The sequence below is a fragment of the Glycine soja genome, chromosome 18 (assembly GCF_004193775.1).
Source record: "Glycine soja cultivar W05 chromosome 18, ASM419377v2, whole genome shotgun sequence".
Taxonomy (NCBI): Eukaryota; Viridiplantae; Streptophyta; class Magnoliopsida; order Fabales; family Fabaceae; genus Glycine; species Glycine soja.
The window spans coordinates 45,416,291-45,438,597 of NC_041019.1; the positions used below are offsets into that span (position 1 = coordinate 45,416,291).

The 22,307-nt window shown below is 33.3% G+C and overlaps 1 protein-coding gene across 2 annotated transcripts; it reads right to left on the minus strand.

The window, feature by feature from the left end:
- Positions 1-1,001: 1,001 nt before the first annotated feature.
- On the minus strand, positions 1,002-4,842 carry LOC114394632 (mitochondrial substrate carrier family protein B-like). Of its 2 annotated transcripts, none has more exons than XM_028356281.1 (7): positions 4,253-4,842; positions 3,614-3,757; positions 3,332-3,478; positions 3,052-3,153; positions 2,882-2,952; positions 2,706-2,773; positions 1,002-1,532 (listed from the first exon to the last, which is right to left on the minus strand). In XM_028356281.1, exons 1-7 carry the CDS (start codon positions 4,445-4,447, stop codon positions 1,294-1,296), a joined length of 966 nt encoding a protein of 321 aa, XP_028212082.1. In that variant the 5' UTR covers positions 4,448-4,842; the 3' UTR covers positions 1,002-1,293. The 2 variants fall into 2 exon arrangements, with proteins under 2 accessions (XP_028212082.1, XP_028212081.1); XM_028356280.1 differs by having other exon boundaries at positions 3,581-3,757.
- Between the last annotated feature and the right edge of the window lie 17,465 nt (positions 4,843-22,307).

Here is a 22,307-nt window from a genome sequence, read left to right on the forward strand (position 1 = left end):
AGAGATAAAAATTGTGGATTTTAAAAAATAGAGAAACTATATATTTTTATTTTAAAATAAGGGATTAAAAATTAAAAATAAAGACCAAAATTACATTTAAATTAAAAAGTGATCTCTCTTCTATTTTCATTACCTTTATTTTTCTCCTTGATTACAACTAAACATACCTTTTTTTTGAGATTGTAGTTCAATTGGTTATAGCATGCCTCGTGAGGGCAGGGTGGGTTTGAGCCCCATCAATTCTCATGGATCCAACTCCCCTCCCCCCTCAAAAAAAAAAAGTCATCCATTCATATTCATATTTTTGAGAGAATAAAATTGATACGGAAGAAAAGAAAATTTTGAATTCATCAAAAAATATTTTTTAGTTTTATTTATTTGAATACTGAGTAAGCTCTTTATATATACTGGTGGAGTGGGTATAAGACGAATTTTACTATTACTATCGGCAATGCAATTCAAAAAATACCAGAAAACTTCATTTGTAGCCCTTTGAGAAAATTTCATTTGTACAATTGTACTCCTTTTGACAAATATACTACTGTATGTTTTTCGTCTTACTGTAATAAATAAAATAATGATTACAATTTAATATGATCCAAAAATAACAATTCTTACAATAATTTATATAACTATTTTATGTGTTTATCTTTTTTTACCATATCATTTATTATATTTCAAAAAAAATTCAATCCTCTCACTTTTCTCTCTTTGTTGTAAGATTCATTATATAAGTATTATTTCTCTTAATGATATCAGTATTTTATTAAATTAATATTAATATAATGACATGATTATATAATTATGAATTATCACATTTAGTGTCCTATATCTCAAATAGAATAGTTATCTCTTACAAAGAATATGTAAGAAATTAAAAAAAAAATACATTAATATATTAGTCCCTTTTTGAGAGTTCTGAAGGAAAGCTAAAATTTAAATTTAACCTGATGGATACTATACTTCATAGTACAAAACAAAGATTCCCACATAACACCACAGACCAAGATAAATCAAATACTAACATCGATAACTAAAGAAGTCTAACTCAATTAAAGGAGATGAGCCGCATAATTTCTTAAACGTGGAAAATTCTATAACAAAATTATTTCTCTAATCATCCATAACTTTAACCTAAAATTCGAATGGGTATAATTGACGTCACTCGCTAAATTATAACTACATATACACGGACAAAAATGTGCCCATACTACGACAATAAAATCGACGACAAAATTTCCTACCAAAGATTAAGAAGTGATGAGCATCATGTATGATGAAAAATAGTTTATGCTAATCTCTTGGAATGCTTGATAGAAGCATCTTCAATGTCTCATATGTCATAAAGACAATGCCCAGGCTTGGAACAACCTTGTAGTACTCAGGCAAAATACCTCTATACAAGCCTCGTACCCCTTCATTCTGAATTATGTGCTTGAATGTCCCAAACAAACTGGTATTGTAGACACGTGCTCGACCACCAGCACCCTCCAACTGCTTCCTGCGCCTTACAAGATCCAAAGGGAATGTTGCTGCATGTTGCAAGAGACAACAATTAAACACCAAAGTATAAGAATAAATAAATTCACGGCAAATGAGGAAATTGCTCTGATCGTAAGATAACTAGTTTCTATCACATGACTTCTTAGGAAAACTTATATTGACAATAACTGACAAAATTATATATTCTTATAAGTTAACTGCTATGTAACTGATTCGTTTTAAAGTCGTAAGGCATTATATGTGTTTCACATGAGGGCACTTGTTCATCGTTCATGAAAGTCAGCTTACACCGATTGACACACAATATCCAAATCACCAAGCATTCAACTTCCATCAGCACCAAAAGAGTTTACACCAATCACATGTAATTATCATGATTAGCTAAGGGCCTGTTTAGGGTGGTAGCAAGTTTTAAGGTTTTGGTTTTCAAATGCAAATATCAAAACAAAATGTGTTTGAATAGATTGGAGCTGAGTTGTTTTTTAACTTCATTTGTAAATACTTTTAGCTCAATTTTTAAAAATTAAAAGAAAGTTGTTTTTTGATTTTGTTATAAAAACGAAACACTCATCTTCCCCATCTCTTCCAAAAGACCTAAGACAATCGTCAGCATCACCAACACTTCCACTTTTACCACTGCCATCACTGTTCAACTGCCTTACCCACCGCCACCACAAACAATGGTCAATGCAGCCATCACCACCAGCATCACCATCATTACTATTGTCATTGCCACCATAACCACCTCCACCACTATCTGCCACCAGAACAATATCACCATTACTGTTACCACCGATATTGTTGTCATAGCCGTAGTCATCACCACAGTAGCCGCTGCTGCTGCCACTACCATCACGCTCATTGAAATAGGAAGTAAGAAATTATGTGTGACTTGGATTTAAGATTTAGTATTAAAAATCTGAAAACTGAAAACAACAAAAGTTTATAACAGAATTATAAAATTGAAAAGTAGTTTTAGTTTTAAAAATTACAAAAACTTAAAAGTAACAATCATATACTAAATAGATCCTAAACAAATTTATTCAATCATATCAGTAATTAACATTATTTGCTCATAGAAAAATGCATGTATCATATCTGGAACAGGATATGTAATCTATTATCTAAAATTATATTTAAAAGAAACGCCGAGAATTGAAAAACTGATACTGGAGATATAGCAACAATCCATAAGCACTTACCTGTTGATGATGCAACTCCTGAAAGACTGCCACAAGCAAGACTGATCATGACAGTAGAATCATCCGGCCTAAATTTTACAGAAATAGACTGAATATTTACAAATATACACACCAAGCATGGGGAGGTAACCTTCGGCATAAAATACTCTCAATTCAATGCAAATACAGATATTCACCTTCGGGATTGCCAACAAGAACGTAGGCTCTCATAAACTGAAAAGCTTATAGCTATATTGGGCCCAACACCCTGTACCACACAAGATAAGTAGTTATGTCAGTTGTAAGACATAGCAGGATCATCAACATAAAGAAGATAAAAGCTATTGAAAATACATCATGAGCATACCAACAATGTAGCTCCAAGTCCTTTGTAGAGACCCAAGAACCCTTCGTCTCTGCAAATGGTAGTAAAAGCATGTGAGATGCCCCTGTAGTACATGGAACTTCTCTGCAAAGAAAAATAGCATGTTAGTCTCCACTCTTAGTAAAAATAAAATCACAAACAGAAAATCATTACAAATTGGATCAAATTCAATGGAACAATAAATGCCAATTAAAATATAACCAAGTCATTAATGCAAAAACTGAGTTCTGAAAATTCTCAACTCACAACAATTGGTAAATACCTGTGCTGCAAGTCGTGTTCTCACTAAATCCAAGGGATATGTAGCCGTAGCAGCCGTTATGCCAGACAAACCACCACCTACAAAGTGCACAAAGTGATCTGCACTTGTATTTCCTCTATGCTTCTCCCTCAGAAGCATATGCAATAGCTGTAACACAATAAAGAGACAATGAAATCGATTCAAACTTTAGAAACATAAACAGCAACTCCTGAACCACATACATATTATGTAAAGAGCATCAGAGGTTACATTCTTGTAGCGTTCATAAGCATAGAAGCTCACTGAAGAATAAGGAAGACGATGGGCTATGGTCACCAAATTGCCTTTCCAAAATGCTCTAAATCCTTCTTCATTGACAATACGTGAAGCCTCACCCCAAATGCTAGGCTTGCTCAATGCCGCCACATCAAAATGCATACCATGCAGCTGACAAAGTCAAGGCATGTAAAATAGTCAGATAAACACTACTTGAAAGAACTGCGTTTGAATTTAACAAGGAGAATGATGGATATTCACTCAAACCTTTTCAATGAAATAAATTAACTCACATTCCGGGATTATTAAATGTCATTGAAGGTAAAACTAAAAAAATAAGACTAAACCGGGAAACTATATAAAAATTACCCTTACATAGTATGCTAATTAAACTAAAACTATTTTATCATGATATTTCTTTCTGTGACACACATACTAGAAGAATTAGAGTACAATGAATTTAAATTAGTTAACAAATGAGACTCGAATTGAATTAAAGCTTACGCAGTTCTGCATCCACGACTGAAACCAACCACTAAACCAGAAAACCAAAATACATCACACCCCATTTAAACCAAAAACTCAAATTCCACATTAATGACATGCTAGACAAACCTAAATTCAAACACATTCATTATAATATTTAAAAACTAAATTTAAAGAAACCTGAAAAAGGATTGTGAGGCGTGCAAGTGGAGCAGTGCAGGTCTTGGCGAAAGCACCGGCTAATCCACCCGCTAGAAGCTGAGACACGGTTCCCATTTGCGCTTGCTGATTCTTCGGCTGCTGCAACATTTTCACATTGTTTGATTTGTTTCCATGCCCACCTTCAACCGCCACACCCACTCGTGCTGCTTCCATACCCAACCTCCCAAAAATTCAATTTTTAAAATGAAAAATAAATAAATAAAAAGACCCTTGTTCTTCTTTTTCTCGGAGTACCCGATTAACCTCGGAAACCTCGAATCGCAGGTTCCCAGGAGATGATGATGGATTGTTGTTGTTGTTACATGGGTGATGGGGTGGGTCTTTTCCTCGACAAGGAGAATAAATAAACAGCAGAATAAGAAAACAAAACAAAAAAGCCTCTGTTTTGATTTGGAGAAGGTGGAGCCTTGGAAGTGAAGAAAAACAAACAAAAAGAAAAGGGGAAAAAGAAAACAGTGAAGGAAAGGGTTTAGGTGTGAACAATTAGGGTTTCGTGGGGTGGGACGGTGCCGTGATTTATTCCACGAGTTCGGTGCTGCTCTCGTCGCGTGTGTAGCACGGTCAATAGATGATATATAACGAAAATTGTGAATTTTTAAAAAAATGTTAATTTTAAAAAATTTAGAATTTTAAAAAATTGAGAAACTAAAATTGTGAAATAAAAAAAAAAAAAAAAAGGATACACATCATTCATTAATAAGAATCATAAGGACTCGTTCCGTGAACAGAATATGATAAAATAGACTAAGAGGTAAGATATAACAACATGATAGGATAATAAAACCGAATAAACTCGAATATTATCCAATATTTAGTGTTTAGTAGATAACCCATAAGATAATAATAGTATATAATATAAATATATTCAGATGATAAAAATTATCTTTCGTTAAAATTATATATGATATTTTAATTTTTAATTTGTTATTTTCAAATTATGAAAATTATAAAAAATATTTATTTTTAACTAAATTATATTTTGTTTAAGTAGTTATTTTGTATAATTATAAAATATATATACAATATTTTTAACATTATAATTATTATTAAAATACTTTCTTTTTGAATGATAATTATTTAATTTTTAACATTTTTATTTATAATATAATTTAAATTTACATATAAAAATAGTTATTTTAAAAGATAATGTGTTGAAAAAAAATTAACCTTACTTAAAAAGACAAAATCTAATATTATGTAATATTTTTATTATATATAACTCAACTACGTCCTAGGGTTAAAAACTACATTAGAGTAGCAGGTTAGTGTTATAAATTCTTTTGGTGGAATAAGTGATGGATTATATTATAAAGAATATGTATGTCTGCCATTCCTGCAAATGATTTATGTGAGGTAAAAGAAATTGAATAATAATTTTTTAAAATAATATATATATATATATATATATATATATATATTATAATTTGCAAAAAAAAAAAAAAGATATAACATTGAACATTATATTGTATCGTCTCTTATTTTTATGCAAATCAAACACGCGCGGGTATGCTAAATAACTGACTTATGAAAGAAGTTGGGTGTAGTTGGTTGTATGGCCCAATATTAGTGGCTGGGTATCCAACCGAACATGGGGGAATTGCTTGGGGCACCTAGCATTTTTGCTGGGGCACCCAGCAATTTTTCAGAATGCCAAAAATACCCTTAATGTCTGTTTGGATGGAGTATTTTAAAATTTCAAGAATTTTAAAATTCAGGAAAATTAAAATGCATCAATTAAATTTCTTGGATTTTTAAAATTCATTGTTTGGATGAACCAATTTAAATTCCTTGAATTTCAAATTTCTTGTTTGGATAAACCAATTTAAATTCTTTATATTTTTGAAGTCTTTGTTTGAATTAACTAATTTCAGTTTATTATATTTTATTTTTTTATTTTTTCTCCAATTATATTTTAAAAATATAAATTTTCATATAAATAAAAAAATATTTTTATAATAGTTGCTTTAAAAATGTATATATATTCTTGTCCAATTATATTTTAACAATATAAATTTAGAAGTAAAGCATAAAAAAAAAATATTCCAACAAGAAAAACTAAAACAAAAGGAAGCATATATAAAGTACCTTCTTTACATTTTATCATCATCAGTGTCATTAAAAATATAAAAATGAGAATAATTTGAATATTACTAATTCCAGAATACAACCTAAGACATCAATATATTTTGAAAAGCTTCATTAAAATAAAGTAGTCCCCACATAAGCCAAAAGACATTCACACGATCTATCCCTGCACATCAACAAAAAAACCATTGTATTAGTAATGATTGGTATAGAATTTTCAAACCTAGAAACATAATTAACCATAAGAAAAAATATAGGGGCTTATATTCATGAAAAGAAATTATAGGACTAAAACCAGATGGAATTACTAACTGGTGTAGAGTTTTCATCTTGAAGTACAAATTAGAATGTAGAATATATTGAGTTAAATAAGTATATATAAAATGTACATATAGTTCAAATTTTGAATCAGCCGGCAACAACAATACTATGTCATGTGCTGATAAAAAAAACAATACTATGGCATGTGTTATACATTAACACATTCATAATAACAATCAAAGACCAAAGTGATAAATTGAGGCAAAATGATGAAGGATTTCTATATATCATAGCACATAAATATGAGAAGATATAGGAACTTATTCATCCTATATGAGATATGCACACATAAATATCCAGTGCTTCCACTACATATGATATGACTCAATGTAGATAGTGTATTTGCATATAATAATCAAACCATTGCTTTCCAAATGACCCAAAAAATGCACGGTGAATATGCCAACCACAATTAGAATCAATGACGCACCAACACATACGTCAAATTTCCAGTATGTAAGCATTCTATATGAGTAACTCCAAGCAAACCCACTTAACTAAAACCATAAATGCAGCACCGTGGTAATAACAGTATTAATTACTACTACTAGCGAGTGTCCGGGCAATTGGCATAACATAACAATATTGAACGGTGCATGTTATGGTAAGTGAGAAAAGTAAAAATAGAAATTCAACTCTTGCTGAAAAGTTTCACATTGATGACCACAAATGATGTGAACTTGAGTAGGAGCGGATCGTTTGATATAGGCTACGGAGGTTTGGATGACGCCACTTCCGGTGAAGGAAGATAAGTCAGGGTAGACACCACAAGGATTACCTTGATAAGTCTGAGATTGGTTCAACAAGGAACTCAGAGAGAAACTCTCACCAAATTTTATCAAATGCCAAAAGTCCCTCTATTGAAAACAAAAACAAATACTTATAGTGTATCTGAACAAAAAGATAAAAATAGACATGGGCCTTCTAAACAGTTTGGGCCAAAATTACAATAAAAATAAATTATAACTAAAAACTTATTTAACTTGGGCCTTCAAGTTAGTTTGGGCCTTCAGCAACAATTAGTAGTCTTGGTAGTGCCTCTGCCTCTGGGCCTTCATCTTTCTCCACTTGGGCCTTCAATCATCATCAATGGCAGCTATACAAATGACCAACCTTGTCTCTATGATGTGTTGGGCTTGTTTAAGTCTGCCTCTGGTCATAGGCCCTTCAAGTGCTTCATGGTCCTTGCCCTTGGTTATGTCATCATCACTCCCTCCTTCTTGAAAAGGATTTGTCCTCAAACCCAAGGCCCCTCCATCTGCATCAAAAAGAGATAGATCAGACACATTGAAAATGGCACTTACATTATACTCACTAGGCAAGTCAATCTTGTAGACATTGTCGTTGATCTTCTCCAACACTTGGAATGGTCTGTGTCCTCTAGGTTGAAGCTTGGACTTCCTGTGTTCTGGGAACCTCTCCTTCCTCAGGTGTACCCAAACCCAATCACCTGGTTCAAGCACGACTTTCTTTCTGCTTTTGTTGGCTTGCCTTGCATAGCTCGCATTTTTTTTTTCAATTTGAGCCTTCACTTGCTCATGCAACTTCTTCATATACTCAGCTTTAGCCTGTGCATCCTTATGCTTAAACATAGCAATGTTAGGCACAAGCAACAAATCAAGAGGAGTCAAAGGATTAAATCCATACACTATCTCAAATGGTGAACAATTAGTTGTGCTATGGACAGCCCGATTATAAGCAAACTCAACATGAGGCAAACAGGCTTCCCAAGATTTAAGATTTTTCTTTAAAACAATCCTAAGCAGTGTGCCTAAAGTCCTATTGACTACCTCAGTTTGACCATCAGTTTGTGGGTGACAAGTAGTAGAAAACAACAATTTAGTACCAATCTTACCCCACAAGGTCCTCCAAAAGTGACTAAGGAATTTTGCATCCCTATCACTGACAGTGCTCCTCGGTAATCCATGAAGCCGCACTATTTCTTTGAAAAACAAATCAGCCACATGACAAGTGTCATCCACTTTCTTGCAAGGGATGAAGTGTGCCATCTTAGAAAACCTGTCAACAACAACAAACACAAAATCCTTTCCATTCTTGGTTTTGGGCAGCCCCAAAACAAAGTCCATAGATATGTCAGTCCAACGATATTCAGGAACAGGCAAAGGAGTATACAATCCATGAGGTTTAACCTTAGATTTAGCTTGCTTACACACAATGCAATGACCACAAAACTTATGCACATCACACCTCATATGAGGCCAAAAGAAATGCTCTTGCAGAATTTCCAAGGTCTTTTGAACCCCAAAGTGTCCCATCAACCCCCCCTCATGTGATTCACTCACAAGCAACTCTCTAATGGAACACTTAGGCACACACAATTTATTTGCTTTAAACAAGAATCCATTATGCCTATAGTAACCATTTTCAGAAAACTTTTCACATGCAGCAAAAATTTCAGCAAAGTCCACATCATGCACATACATGTCTTTCAAAGACTCGAGACCAAACAGTTTAGTTTCAAGCATAGCAAGTAAAGCGTGTCTCCTAGACAGTGCATCAGCCACTACATTCCCTTTCCCCTTTTTATGTTTGATGACATATGTAAATTGCTCTAAAAACTCTACCCACTTAGCATGCCTCTTATTAAGCTTTCCTTGGCCTTTTAAGGACTCGTGATCACTATGGATGACAAACTCTTTGGATAATAGGTAATGCTGCCAAGTTTGTAAAGCCCTAACCAAAACATACAATTCCTTATCATAAGTTGAATAGTTAAGGGCAGCGACTCCTAACTTTTCACTAAAATAAGCTATCGGATGTCCCTCTTGCAACAAAATAGCCCCAATACCCACATTTGACGCATCACACTCAATTTCAAATGATTTTGCAAAATTAGGCATAGCAAGAATGGGTGCATTAGTTAACCTATGTTTGAGGGCAACAAAGGCCTCTTCTTGTTTCTTACCCCATTTGAAACCCACATTCTTCTTAACAACTTCAGTTAAAGGTGCAGCCAATGTACTAAAATCCTTAACAAATCTCCTATAGAAACTTGCTAAACCATGAAATCCCCTTACCTCACTCAGGGTCTTAGGTGTTGGCCATTCTTGGATGGCCTTAACCTTTTCCACATCCACTCGTACTCCCTCAGCACTAACAACAAAACCCAAAAACACCACATGATCAGTACAAAAGGAGCTCTTTTCTAGGTTGGCATACAATTTTTCTTTCCTAAGCACACTTAAAACAGATTGCAAATGTTGAACATGCAAATCAAGACTAGTGCTATAGATAAGAATATCATCAAAGTACACCACCACAAATTTCCCAATAAATTCCCTTAAAACATGGTTCATCAATCTCATGAAAGTACTAGGTGCATTAGTCAAACCAAATGACATAACCATCCACTCATACAAACCATATTTTGTTTTAAAGGCAGTTTTCCATTCATCTCCCTCTCTGATTCTAATCTGATTATAGTCACTTTTCAAATCAATTTTAGAAAACACACATGCACCATATAGTTCATCAAGAAGATCATCTAACCTGGGGATTGGGTGCCTATACTTGATGGTGATGTTGTTTATGGCTCTACAATCAGAACACATCCTCCATGAGCCGTCCTTCTTGGGTACTAGAATGACAGGTACAACGCACAGACTCATACTATCTCTCACCCAACCTTTGCTCAGGAGTTCGGACACTTGCCTTTCAATCTCCTTAGTTTCTTATGGGTTGCTCCTATAAACTGGCCGATTGGGCAAGGATGCTCCTGGAATGAGATCAATGTGATGCTCAATTCCCCTCAATGGTGGCAAACCATCCGGTACACTTGCTGGAAACACATCATCAAAATCCTGCAGAAGAGACTGAATACTAGAAGGCAATTTAAATTCATCAATTGGGTTAGCATGCAACATCTGACGTTGAGAAAACAATAAATAGAGGGGTTGTCTCGCACAAAGCACCCTCCTTACCTCCCTTTTTGTTGGTAAATAAAGTTGTTTGCCTTCACGTGTTTCACTCTTTTTGTTTTCTCTCTTTTCCCTCTCAAGTGTTTCACTCTTTTTCTTTCCTCTCTTTTCCTTTTCAAGTGTCTCACTCTTTTTCCTCTCAAGTGTCTCACTCTTTTTCTTTTCTCTCATTTTTATCTGATCCTCACAAACCTCTTGAGGAGATAACGGTTTGAGAACAATCTTCTTGTCAGCTTGCTTGAAAGAGATTTTGTTGGTGAAGCCATCATGCACTGCCTTGGTATCATACTGCCACGGTCTTCCTAACAGCACATGGGTTGCTTCCATTGGGACCACATCACATAGCACCTTGTCATTATATCTCCCAATGGTGAGACACACCTCAACCTGTTGAGTCACTTTTACCTCTTCATCTTCACTAAGCCACTGAAGTTTGTATGGTCTAGAATGGGGCTTAGTTTCCAAATTCAGTTTGGTCACTAATGTGGAACTTGCAACATTGGTACAACTTCCTCCATCAACAATTAAAGAGCACAACTTACCATTAATTACACAGCTGGTGTGGAAAATATTTTCTCTTTGATTGTCATCCAGTGGCTGCATTTGATTTCCCAACAGCCTTTTCACCATCAACATATCACCCTGCATAGCTTCCTCTTCATACTCTTCTTCTTCCCCTTCTCCTTCACTGATTTCAGACTCACTAGTGATTTCTTCATCAGCCTTCATGATCATGGTCCTCCTGGTTGGACATTCAGAAGCAATATGTCCTCTGCCTAAGCACTTGAAACATTTTATGTTTCTGGTTCCAGTATTGGATGAGGAAGTGGAGGTGTTATGTTTGCTTCCACCTACATTGGACGCTGCTGACTTTCCATGCGGGGATGTGTCTGCAGGTCGGAACAAATTACCGCCCTCCTTCTTGGATCTGTTGGCCCAGTTTTGGTTGTAAGTATTGGGTGAGTTCCTCCTTGTTGCACTTTTTCTTTTAATTTGTTGTTCAACCCGGAGCGCCCTATGTAACAAGTCATTCAACGCCACATACTCTTATAATTCAACAACATCTTTGATTTCAGGGTTTAGACCATTCAGGAAACGAGCCATTGTGTCTTCGGAGTCCTCTTCGATGTTGGCCCTCTGTCGCATGGTTCTGTTATAGCTAGTGGACACATACCTTTTTCTCATCACCCTTTTCATCTCAATCCATGTATCTACCTCTCACCGTTCCTCTCTCAACATTTCTCTCTGGTATTTATGCCACCAAACAAGGGCATAGTCAGAGAATTCAGTTGCTGCTAGCTTGACTTTCTGCGCATCAGTGTAGTCATTGCAGGCAAATACGTGCTCAGTCTTCATTTCCCAGTCCAGGTAGGCATCTGGATCACTTCTACCTTTGAAGGGAGGAACATTGAGCTTTACTCCCTCAACCCGGTTCTGCCTCGGTCCGTCATTACCGCCATTGTTACCTCTATTCCCATCTATATTTCGTCTAGCATTCTGATTGGCTTGGTTCTCCAAAGCTTCTAGTCGTCCATAGACCTCCTCATTGGTACGGTCCAACAAACGTTGCATCTGTGCATTCATCGCATCCAGTAACAGACGTTGAGCTCCGTCCAACTGATAATACTCGTCACCACCACCACCTGCTCCAGCCATAATTCAACAGGAAAAAAAAAGTGTGCAATAAAAATTATTAAGGTTTCAGGACCTCACAACACTCTACTCACGTGTTTAACTCTTAGATGGTAGTACACTCGTGTTTAATGCTCTCAATAGGCTTTTGTGTAATGTATTCCCTCTTGTCTTTTACCACTCGTGTTTCCTCTTAAGTTCCTGGATGGACCAAATTAGACACACAAGGTAATATAAAATAAAAGGAAAGACAATATAATGATCACAAACAGATTTGATTTGGGATAACAACTTGGACTTGATTTGGATAATAATATATTAGATTGGATTTGGATAACAGATGAGATTTAATTTGGGTAACAGATATGATAACAAATAAGATATTAGATAGGATAACAGATAAGATATTAGGTAGGATAACAGATAAGATATTAGATAGGACAACAGATAGGACAAGTAAACTTCAAATGCTCATAACTTTTGCTATGGTTGTCCGTTTGAGGCCCACTATATATCAAAACGCTCAGAATTCAGAGGAGAATCTAGATAAAGGGATTTGTTCCACGATTTTATTTCCAAAAAAAAAACCTCTAAATGCCTCAATTTCGTGTTCAAAGATCAAACACCCACTTCTTTTTTTTTTCAAAATTTCTGCAACTTTTTTTTTGCAACTGTTTCCTTTTTTTCTTTCTTTCTCTCTTTCTTTCTTTCTTTCTTTCTTCTTTTCGTTCTCTTTTTTTTCTCTTTTTTTTTCAGACGTCTAGCTATTAGAATTCGTTCAATAGGCAATCATCATTAGGCAAATTTGACAATTTAGCAATTCGGCAATTAGGCAATTTTTACCCCAAACAGAATTCGAATAGGCTGAAACAAAAGTTATGAACAGAAGACAGAATACAATATGACAGGCACAAGAACAAGAAACAAGAACTCAAACAGATTTTTTTTTACACAAAGTCTGAAAGACACAAGAAACAAGAACAAGAACGTGACAAGAACAAGAACAAGAACAAGAACGCAAATAACAGAACACAAGACGCAAACAAGAACGAAACAAGATGTAAACAAGAACGCAAATAACAGAACAAGGACAAAAACACGAACCTAGACAAATTACAAAGAAAAAAATAGGATAGGATAGGATAGAACCTGTATCAAGAGCCGAAGCTCTAAAACCAGATGATGTGAACCTGAGTAGGAGCAGATCGTTTGATACAGGCTACGGAGGTTTGGATGACGCCACTTCCGGTGAAGGAAGATAAGTCAGGGTAGACGCCACAATGATTACCTTGATAAGTCTGAGATTGGTTCAACAAGGAACTCAGAGAGAAACTCTCACCAAATTTTATCAAATGCCAAAAGTCCCTCTATTGAAAACAAAAACAAATACTTATAGTGTATCTGAACAAAAAGATAAAAATAGAAATAGGCCTTCTAAACAGTTTGGGCCAAAATTACAATAAAAATAAATTATAACTAAAAACTTATTTAACTTGGGCCTTCAAGTTAGTTTGGGCCTTCAGCAATAATTAGTAGTCTTGGTAGTGCCTCTGCCTCTGGGCCTTCATCTTTCTCCACTTAGGCCTTCAATTATCATCAATGGCAGCTATACAAATGACTAGTCTTGTCTCTATGACGTGTTGGACTTGTTTAAGTCTGCCTCTGGTCATGGGCCCTTCAAGTGCTTCATGGTCCTTGCCCTTGGTTATGTCCTCATCAACAAACCCAAAAATTATAAAAGTGAAAATGGACTTGCTAAAGGATGAAGATGCATCTAAAGTCATGGTGGTTTTAACATTCCTATTGGTTAAGAACATTATGGTTCAACTAAAAACTTTGTTTCCATTTCATAGAATCTAATTCCCCACCCCACCCCCTTCCCCTTCTGCATTTTCAAATATGGTGATTGGTATCTGTTAGCTACCTTATAAAATAAAGGGTACAAGAAGCAGGGTAAACAAAATAATTAGAGGTATTATTAACTACACATTACTTTAATGCTGGGAAAGTATAATATTGTTGTATGTTCTCCCTATCTACAAGTTAAAAGCTTTTGAAATTAGCTCAGCCTAATCTTTAGGATATCAACATTACATAAGAACAGTGGATCAGGACTAAATATAAGTTACTATACATTTGAAAGAAAATGTACTTGCTACCAAGTCTCAGCATTGATACTAAAATAGGAAACACATGGTGGCATGCACGATGAAAGGCATAACCATTTAGACAAATCTTATAGAGCACTTAAAGTCATGATGATAATAAGGAATATATCCAAGGACTATCATTAACCTATAAAGTATTGTAATGTATACAAACATACTTTATATAATAAAGATCGTTGCTTCAGCAAAATCAACAAAGATGCAAATTGCTTGCTGCAATTTTCCACTTATGCACCTACTAGTGGAGGTCCCTTTCACTACTAAATAATATTAAACCTAATGGAAACTGAAAATAATATTAAACCTACTAGTGGAATTTAAATAATTTTTCTCTCCCTCTTTCATGCATATTCATAAACACATGGTGCTCACCACCTAGCTCAACCCCAAACAAAACTAAAAATTTCAAACCGAAATAGAACTCCAAGCCTTGTCCCATATCTCCAATAGTGGGTGCAAATTTATTTAAAATTCAGATCCAGATAACACGACAATGAGAACAAAGCACAAATCCCAAATTAACCCTAGATAATGGAGATGAGAAACCAACCTTGTATGAAGAGAGTGTGCGATATGAATCAAGCGAGAACGAAGGTCGTAGCCATCGTGAGAGTATGCAATCTGAACAAGGTAATAGCCACCGAGAGTGTACAATTTGAATGAAGGTTTTCGTGACTGTGAGAGAGTGAGAACGAGGGTCGCAAGGGAGAGTGTGTGGAAGGAGAAAAATGAGTGAAAGCAAGTGAGGTATAGGTGCAGAGTGATCGAGACCAGCCATAGAGAGGAGTTGCAGAAATTGAAATTCTCTCATTTTTGCAAAGAATTTCAATTCATGCATGCATTCTCTGTTGAATAATAAAATTCCTTATTAAAATGACTGAATTCAATTTCTATTTAAATGATTTATCCAAACGTGTAATTTCACCTTGAAATATTTCAATTACAGGATTAAAATGAATTACTGAGCTAAAAGTTATCATCCAAACACACTCTTATGCATTTCCACTTTCAACTTTGAACCCATCAGCACAATGGACATCCTCTTTGCCCAGATCCAAGTCGACCTCCGCTCTAACGACACCCTCCGCCAGTCTGGCGCCCTCCTCTAGGCCCTCTAGCAATCCGCCGCGGGTCGCGACATCGCCGTCATCGCCAAGACTATTGTCAAGGAAATCGTTGCCGCCCCTGCCTCCACCATCTGCAAGAAGCTCACCTTCGACCTCATCTACTCCACCCGCCTCACCCCCGACCTCTGGGAGTCTGTCTGCGATGGCATCCGCACCGACCTCCACTTCCCTAACCCCAACGTCGCCGCCATCCCCTCCTACCGCCTTGCCAAACTCATCTCCGACTGCAACAAGGAAATCTCCGACTGCTTCGACTCCCCCAGGGACTCCCTCCGATTCTCCGCCACTGAAACCCTAGGCTGCATCCTCGCCCGCGACGACCTCGTCACCCTTTGCAAAAACAACGTCAACCTCCTCGACCACGTCTCCGCTTGGTGGACCCACGTGGGGTCCAACATGCTCGGCGGCTCGGTGTCGTTGGCGACGGTAGGATTTGAAATTGGAGCATTTGAAAGGAATCCAAACACATAATTTTAAAAATAAAGGAATTTAAATTGGAGCATTTGAAATTCTCAGAATTTAAAATTCTTTAGAATTTTAAAATTGTCTCATCCAAACACACTCTAAATGAAAAAGTTTAAAGGCAATCCCAAGTAATTTCATAGGATGTCCATTGTCCAGGTAGTTTGCATCTACACATGTCTTTTCTCTTATAGAAATAACATTATTGGGCCAAGTTTGGGGTAGATGTAGTTGTAAATAACTAGTTTCACAAACAGAACTTTGAAGACAAATACATACTAATTGTAAGTAGTTACTTGACACAATTAATAACAATAATCCCTTAGTCCCTACTCCAACATAAAGTGTAGGAAAACCCACACACAATTCATAGTCATAATCATCAACAAACCAAGCAAGGTATCTCACAAAAATTTCAAGTTCAATTCATCAATATACCTCATAGGAGTAACTTTAAACCTGGTTTGAGATGCAATGGTGGCGATGCAGTGGCAGGCATGCAGCAACGTGGTGGGCAGTGTGAGAGTGATAATACAATGGTGGCGCGGTGGGCACGCAATGATGCGATGGGCAAGGAAGTAAGGGTTTGAGAAAGTGAGGGTAGCAAAGTGAGCTCGAGAGTTAGGCGCCAGAGTAAGATTTTAGAATTATTATAAAAGATCCAACATCGATTTTTAAATAAAACCGATATTATTCACACATTTCACAACATCGGTTTTCAAAAATCGATGTTAACTATGAACTAACAACATTGATTTTTTGAAAATCGATGTGTATATTGTACCAGTAACTTTAGTTTTCAAAAAATCGATGTTAAGAAATCCCTTTATTTATAGAAATGTCACTATCAGTAATTTAACATCAATTTTTCTTGTAACCCATATTAAATTGACAATGTTAAATGTATATTTGGTAGTATAGGAATGATATGATACTTTACAAATTCATATATAATGAATTTAACAGCTATCATCTATAATTCAGTATATGTAGGTATATGATACATATGAATTTAGTTAACAGTTGTCATTAAAGTGTTTCTACGTATATATAACAATCATGCTTGGTACAATGGTACTGAACGCCCGTCGAAACTGCGACCGGCCGGACTTGTATATATGTCATTTTAAATAGTAAGTAGAGATTGTAGAGTCAGGCACCAAAATATTAAGTCTAAAGATTCAGGTTTTGTAATAACTAGCTAGATTTCAACCGTTAATTAATAAGAAAAGATTTTTTTTTGATTTTTTTTTCTATTGAGACATAACAATGACGCGGTTCTAGTGGAAATATAAAGTGAAGCATTAAAAAACTGCAAAAGAATCTTATCCAAGTCTCATCAGACAGTAAAGCTGTAAAGAGTTTAGATATCTAAAAGAGAAAAAAGGATAATAAAGGAGTTTTAATTCGTTATGCTGTTATATAATCAAGCTTCTTTATGTTTTTCTCCTTTATCGCACTTTTGCTGCTTTTTTTTTTTTTTTTTTTTTCTGTGCTCCTTTATTTGAAAGTTAATCAAAATGCATGGTCTAAACTGTAAACATCATAAAAGGGCCTGAGATGACATGCCTCACTTGCGCAGTCTCATTGGACATCTGTCATTACCAAACATGTGGTGAGTAGAGGGCAACATGCATGTAGGGCTAGCATTATATTTTCTTCTAATAATTACAAATATAATGACCATCTATTTTTTTATATATTAGGTCTTTATTTATTTTTAAAGTATTTGACCAGAAACGCAAGTATCATATACATACCTACACATGTCGAATACACACTCATATATGTTTTACATTGTGACCACATATTTCTTAATATTCTCTCTGATTTTGAATATAAAAAATAAAAAATATTTTTTTAAAAGATATAAATAAATTTTAACTAACAAGATCTTATTTAATAAAATTATTTTTAAAATATTATTCATTTAAAAAAATTTAAAACTTTTTATGCTTAATATCAAATTTTAATAAAAAATAATTTAGGAGAAAATTATTTTTAATTAAAGATGTCGCATTTTAATGAAATTAATTATTTTTTATAATGGAGACCAAAATATGAATTAAAGTCGTGTGTCATTCATTATATAACAGCATAATGAATTAAAAGATCTTTAGTTATTATATTAGTTTAGGGAAAAAATGATGATACACACACACACTCATTTATCATAAAATAATTCTATTAATACTTCTCTTTTCTTCTTCTTAATTATAACATTATATCATTTATCATAGTTTTGTTTTTAGATTTTCTCTTTCTCTCTAAATATATATCATCTAATGTTCGGTCTATATATGGACTATTTTCTGAAATGAATATCATAACTTGAAGGTCCTAAGTATGTCTCACACCTTTTCTTTCTTTCTTTTTTCTAAACAACTATCTATTGTACATCTCTTAACCAAACCTTTCAAGGTTATGCCTTAAAGAATCGTTAATTGGTCAAAAATACTAGTTAAATGTTACGTCTTATAATATATACATCTAAGTGTACCAATGAAAAACTACAGCAAATTCCCATCATATAATTAGTTAACTGGTGTGCATGTTTCTTATGTGCGCAATTAATGAGTACTTTAAATAAAGCTGAAACTGACATGCTTATGGGTTTAGTTGCTGTTGAGTAAAATATGAAGATATAACTCAATAGTTGTGGTGACAATGTGGGTCATGAGAGATTAATTTAGCACATTGCCACTATGTTCCACAGCTAATTAAAAAGTAACACTTACCTGTGCACCTATCAAATTGTTTAAATCAGCTTTAGGGAGCATATCTTTCGCTAGAAAAGCACTTTAAACAATCAAGAAAAAGCACTTTGGAAATGTTAACACTGTTAAAAATAGGTTAATTTACTTACAGGTGGCCCAATTTATTTAGGTGTGTAAAGCGAGTTTTAAGACGATTTCTTTTTTAAAATACATATACTTAAAACGATTTATTAATATATTATATTTATTATTATCATTTTAATTTAAACTTATTTTTCAAATTTTTGAGATGCAAATTTACTAATTGATCATGTCAAATTCTAGACTTATATGTCATCAAACTAAGAAACAAGGAAATAATCAATTTGAAACAATCAATATATCAAGGGCTATGCTCAATCTAAGAAATCAAGGAAATATTACTGCTTAAACATAGTCATGACTCATGGATATAACTAAGAAGATAAATAATAACATCGAACCAAGATTTTTGGACGAAAAAGGAAGAGAGAAGAATTTGTCATTTCATCATCTCAGTGTCATACTTAACATTTTTATTGAAACTTAGAGTTTAAAAGAGTTCGAGCCCATTACATAACATAATTCAGAACACAATCGAAATTGGTCCTAGCACCACAATGATCGTGAACACCAAAGGACATGTTAGGAATAATATTTTTTTATTTTTAATTGAGATTAATAAAATTAAATAATGTTAATTGATTTTTTAATTGATATAAAATTAGTTTTTTATTTATATTTAAGTTCGGAGGGAGTATATACATATTATTATTGAATTCTAAATAAATTTATTTTTGTTTTAAATTGATTTGGCATTTATGGCTTTCAATTTCAAAGCACAACGACGTGAATGAAAACCAAAATTTAAATCACATGGTGTATTGAATAAAGGACTTCGCGGAGTTGCCATGATCGCGATTGCATTCAGCATGGTCCACTAATAGTTGACTAACAGTATATTTAAAAAAAAGAATATTATAATTTTGTTTCTTGTGGAGTATAAAAGTTGCTAAATTATGCTCTCCATGTTATGTATGGTTCTAACGCGTTGAAGAAGGTGGAAGTGCTTTGGCCACGACGAGTATAGAGCTTAATTACAAGTTGATTACTCGATTACCAAATTGAATCATCTTGGTCAAATGTTCCCCACAGACAGATACGTTGCTCCACGATTAATTAACAAATAAAGGAAAGTAAGAAAGCCAAAGCTCAATAGACAACATCATTAGGGTCATAAAGTTTTAATCAACAGCCTTAGTTTAAAGGCTGTGGATATTGTTCTGTTTTCAAGCATGGCTACTCTGCCTCAATACTTTTCTTTTCTTTCTAAACGAGTTATCTGATTTTTTATCTTCTTTTTTCGAATCAGTTTGGTTTATCTTTTAAAAAGTTTAATTTAATTATTTATCTTATTTTTTATTTAATTTAGTCAATTATCTTTTAAAAAATTTATATGACCTTTTATCTTTTTTTAATTTGATCATTTATCTTAATTTTTTTTTGTTTTAGTTTGATTCTTCAGATTATTTAAAATTAATATCATTAATCATTTAAAAATAAATTTATTTGATTTAGTTTTCTCCCCTTCCCCTCCACTTCATTTTTAACAAAAAAAGTTATTTCATAAATAATTAACGACATCAATCTTAAATGTATGGAAAGACTAAACTTAACAAAAAAAAAAGATAAATGATCAAAATAAAACTTTTAAAAGATAAATGACTAAATCGAACTAAAAAAGAAAATAAAAGATCAAATTAAACTTTTAAAAAAATAAAAGACCGAATTGAACAATAAAAAAAGATAAATGATCAAATAGGTCATTTGATCTTTTTTTTAGACTATAGGAATCATCCAAAGATGATATTCTTGTTTGAACTAGGTAGAGTCTCTATGGGCAACAAAGCTCTCTCCAAGTTTTTAATGTAGTTGCATAACTAGGACTTGAATCCGAGACTTGTGATTAAGCAGCAATAACTCAAACCAGTTGATTCAAATGCTTGGTGATCTCTGCATCTGTACTTACATTACATGTGAGTGTGTTGATCTAAATAATTTGTGACTTGATTATTTTTTTCCTAGGTTAGAGATCAACAGGTGTCTTCCAACTCATTGAATCAAAGACTAATCACGCTCGTGATGTGTGACTCTCCTAGTCCAAAAGAATTTTGCATAATGAAAAAATCGAATATGAATTCTCTCACTAAATATATTGATCATCCACATGTGAACCCAATTTGACCTTACACCTTTGTGTTAATCTTATGAGTCATTAGTGGGTTGATTTGGTTTAGAAGGTTTTCTTAAATGAATAAATAAATTCTAATATATCTGACAAAAATATTGTTTTTTCTGTAAAAAAAAATCCAATAATAATAATAATAATAATAATAATAATAACAAAAACATTAAAAAATACATATAAAATATCTCTATAAAATTTCTTGTTTATTTAGTTGGTTACATATTTTATTTTATTTATAACATAACAAGAGAAATTAAAATTTTTATTATATAAAATATAATTACAAAATATTTGTTTAATTAGAAGGAATGACATTAATTCTAATATAAGTAAGGATGAAGGGTTAGGTTTGAGCCCATCCAAGAATATCTCTAGGAAAATATTACTTTCATGCAAGACTATGAATATTCATGTGCAGAATTCAGATCATTATTAAGGTTATGCTTCATAAAATTAGCTAAAAACTAATTATTTTTTTAGAAAATTAGTTAAAAAGTTAGTTGAAAACTAAAAAGATAGAAAGCTAGCAGAAAACTTAGAAAGTTATCTTCTTAAATCATAAACATTTTGTAAAATTATATGTTAAATGAGCTAAAAATATAAAATTAAAAAAATAGACATATTTATGTAATGATTTTATATAAATTTTAATTTAATTTTATCGATAAAAAATATATTTTGAAGTATTTATAATTTAGTATTAAATTAGTCTTTAAAAATTGTAGCTTTTTTGTGTATAAGATATCCAAAAAAAATGAAACTACATAAACTTATTATATATCCCTGTACTAAAAAGGTAAAAATCAAAAACTAATATCAAATGTAAAACAAATATGGTTAAAGATAATAAAATTTTACCTTAAATAGAAAAAATTAAAAAGGAAATCTAATAAATGTTTAAGAATAAAAAGGAAATAAATATAACAAAAACTAAAAGCTAGAAAGTAACATTTTCAAAAAACTTTAGAAGTTACTAAAAAAACTCATTTATCAAACAAGTTTTTCAACTAACAAAAATAAATTAGAAGCTACCTAAAATATCTTGCCAAAATCATTCTTCGAAGATGAAAACTGATAACTAAAATGTTTTAAGTTAGTTTATAAAGTCATAAGTATTTGGCAAAATTATCTTTTAAAATAACTGAAAAATGTAAGATTTTCAAAAAGGGAATAAATACAAAAAAAAAACTAGTTAGAAAATAACATTTCAAAAAACTCTAGAAAAAACTCTAGAAGTTACTAAAAAACCGGTTTATCAAATAGTTAAATACGTTTTTCAACTAATAAAAATAAATTA

Coding starts and splice junctions, on each gene's coding strand:
- LOC114394632 (XM_028356280.1), bottom strand. CDS start 4,447: ATGGAAGCAGCACGAGTGGGTGTGGCGGTTGAAGGTGGGCATGGAAAC. Junction 3,479..3,580: donor CTTATGAACGCTACAAGAAT/GTAACCTCTGAT, acceptor ATTGTGTTACAG/CTATTGCATATGCTTCTGAG. Junction 3,154..3,331: donor GAACACGACTTGCAGCACAG/GTATTTACCAAT, acceptor TTTTCTTTGCAG/AGAAGTTCCATGTACTACAG.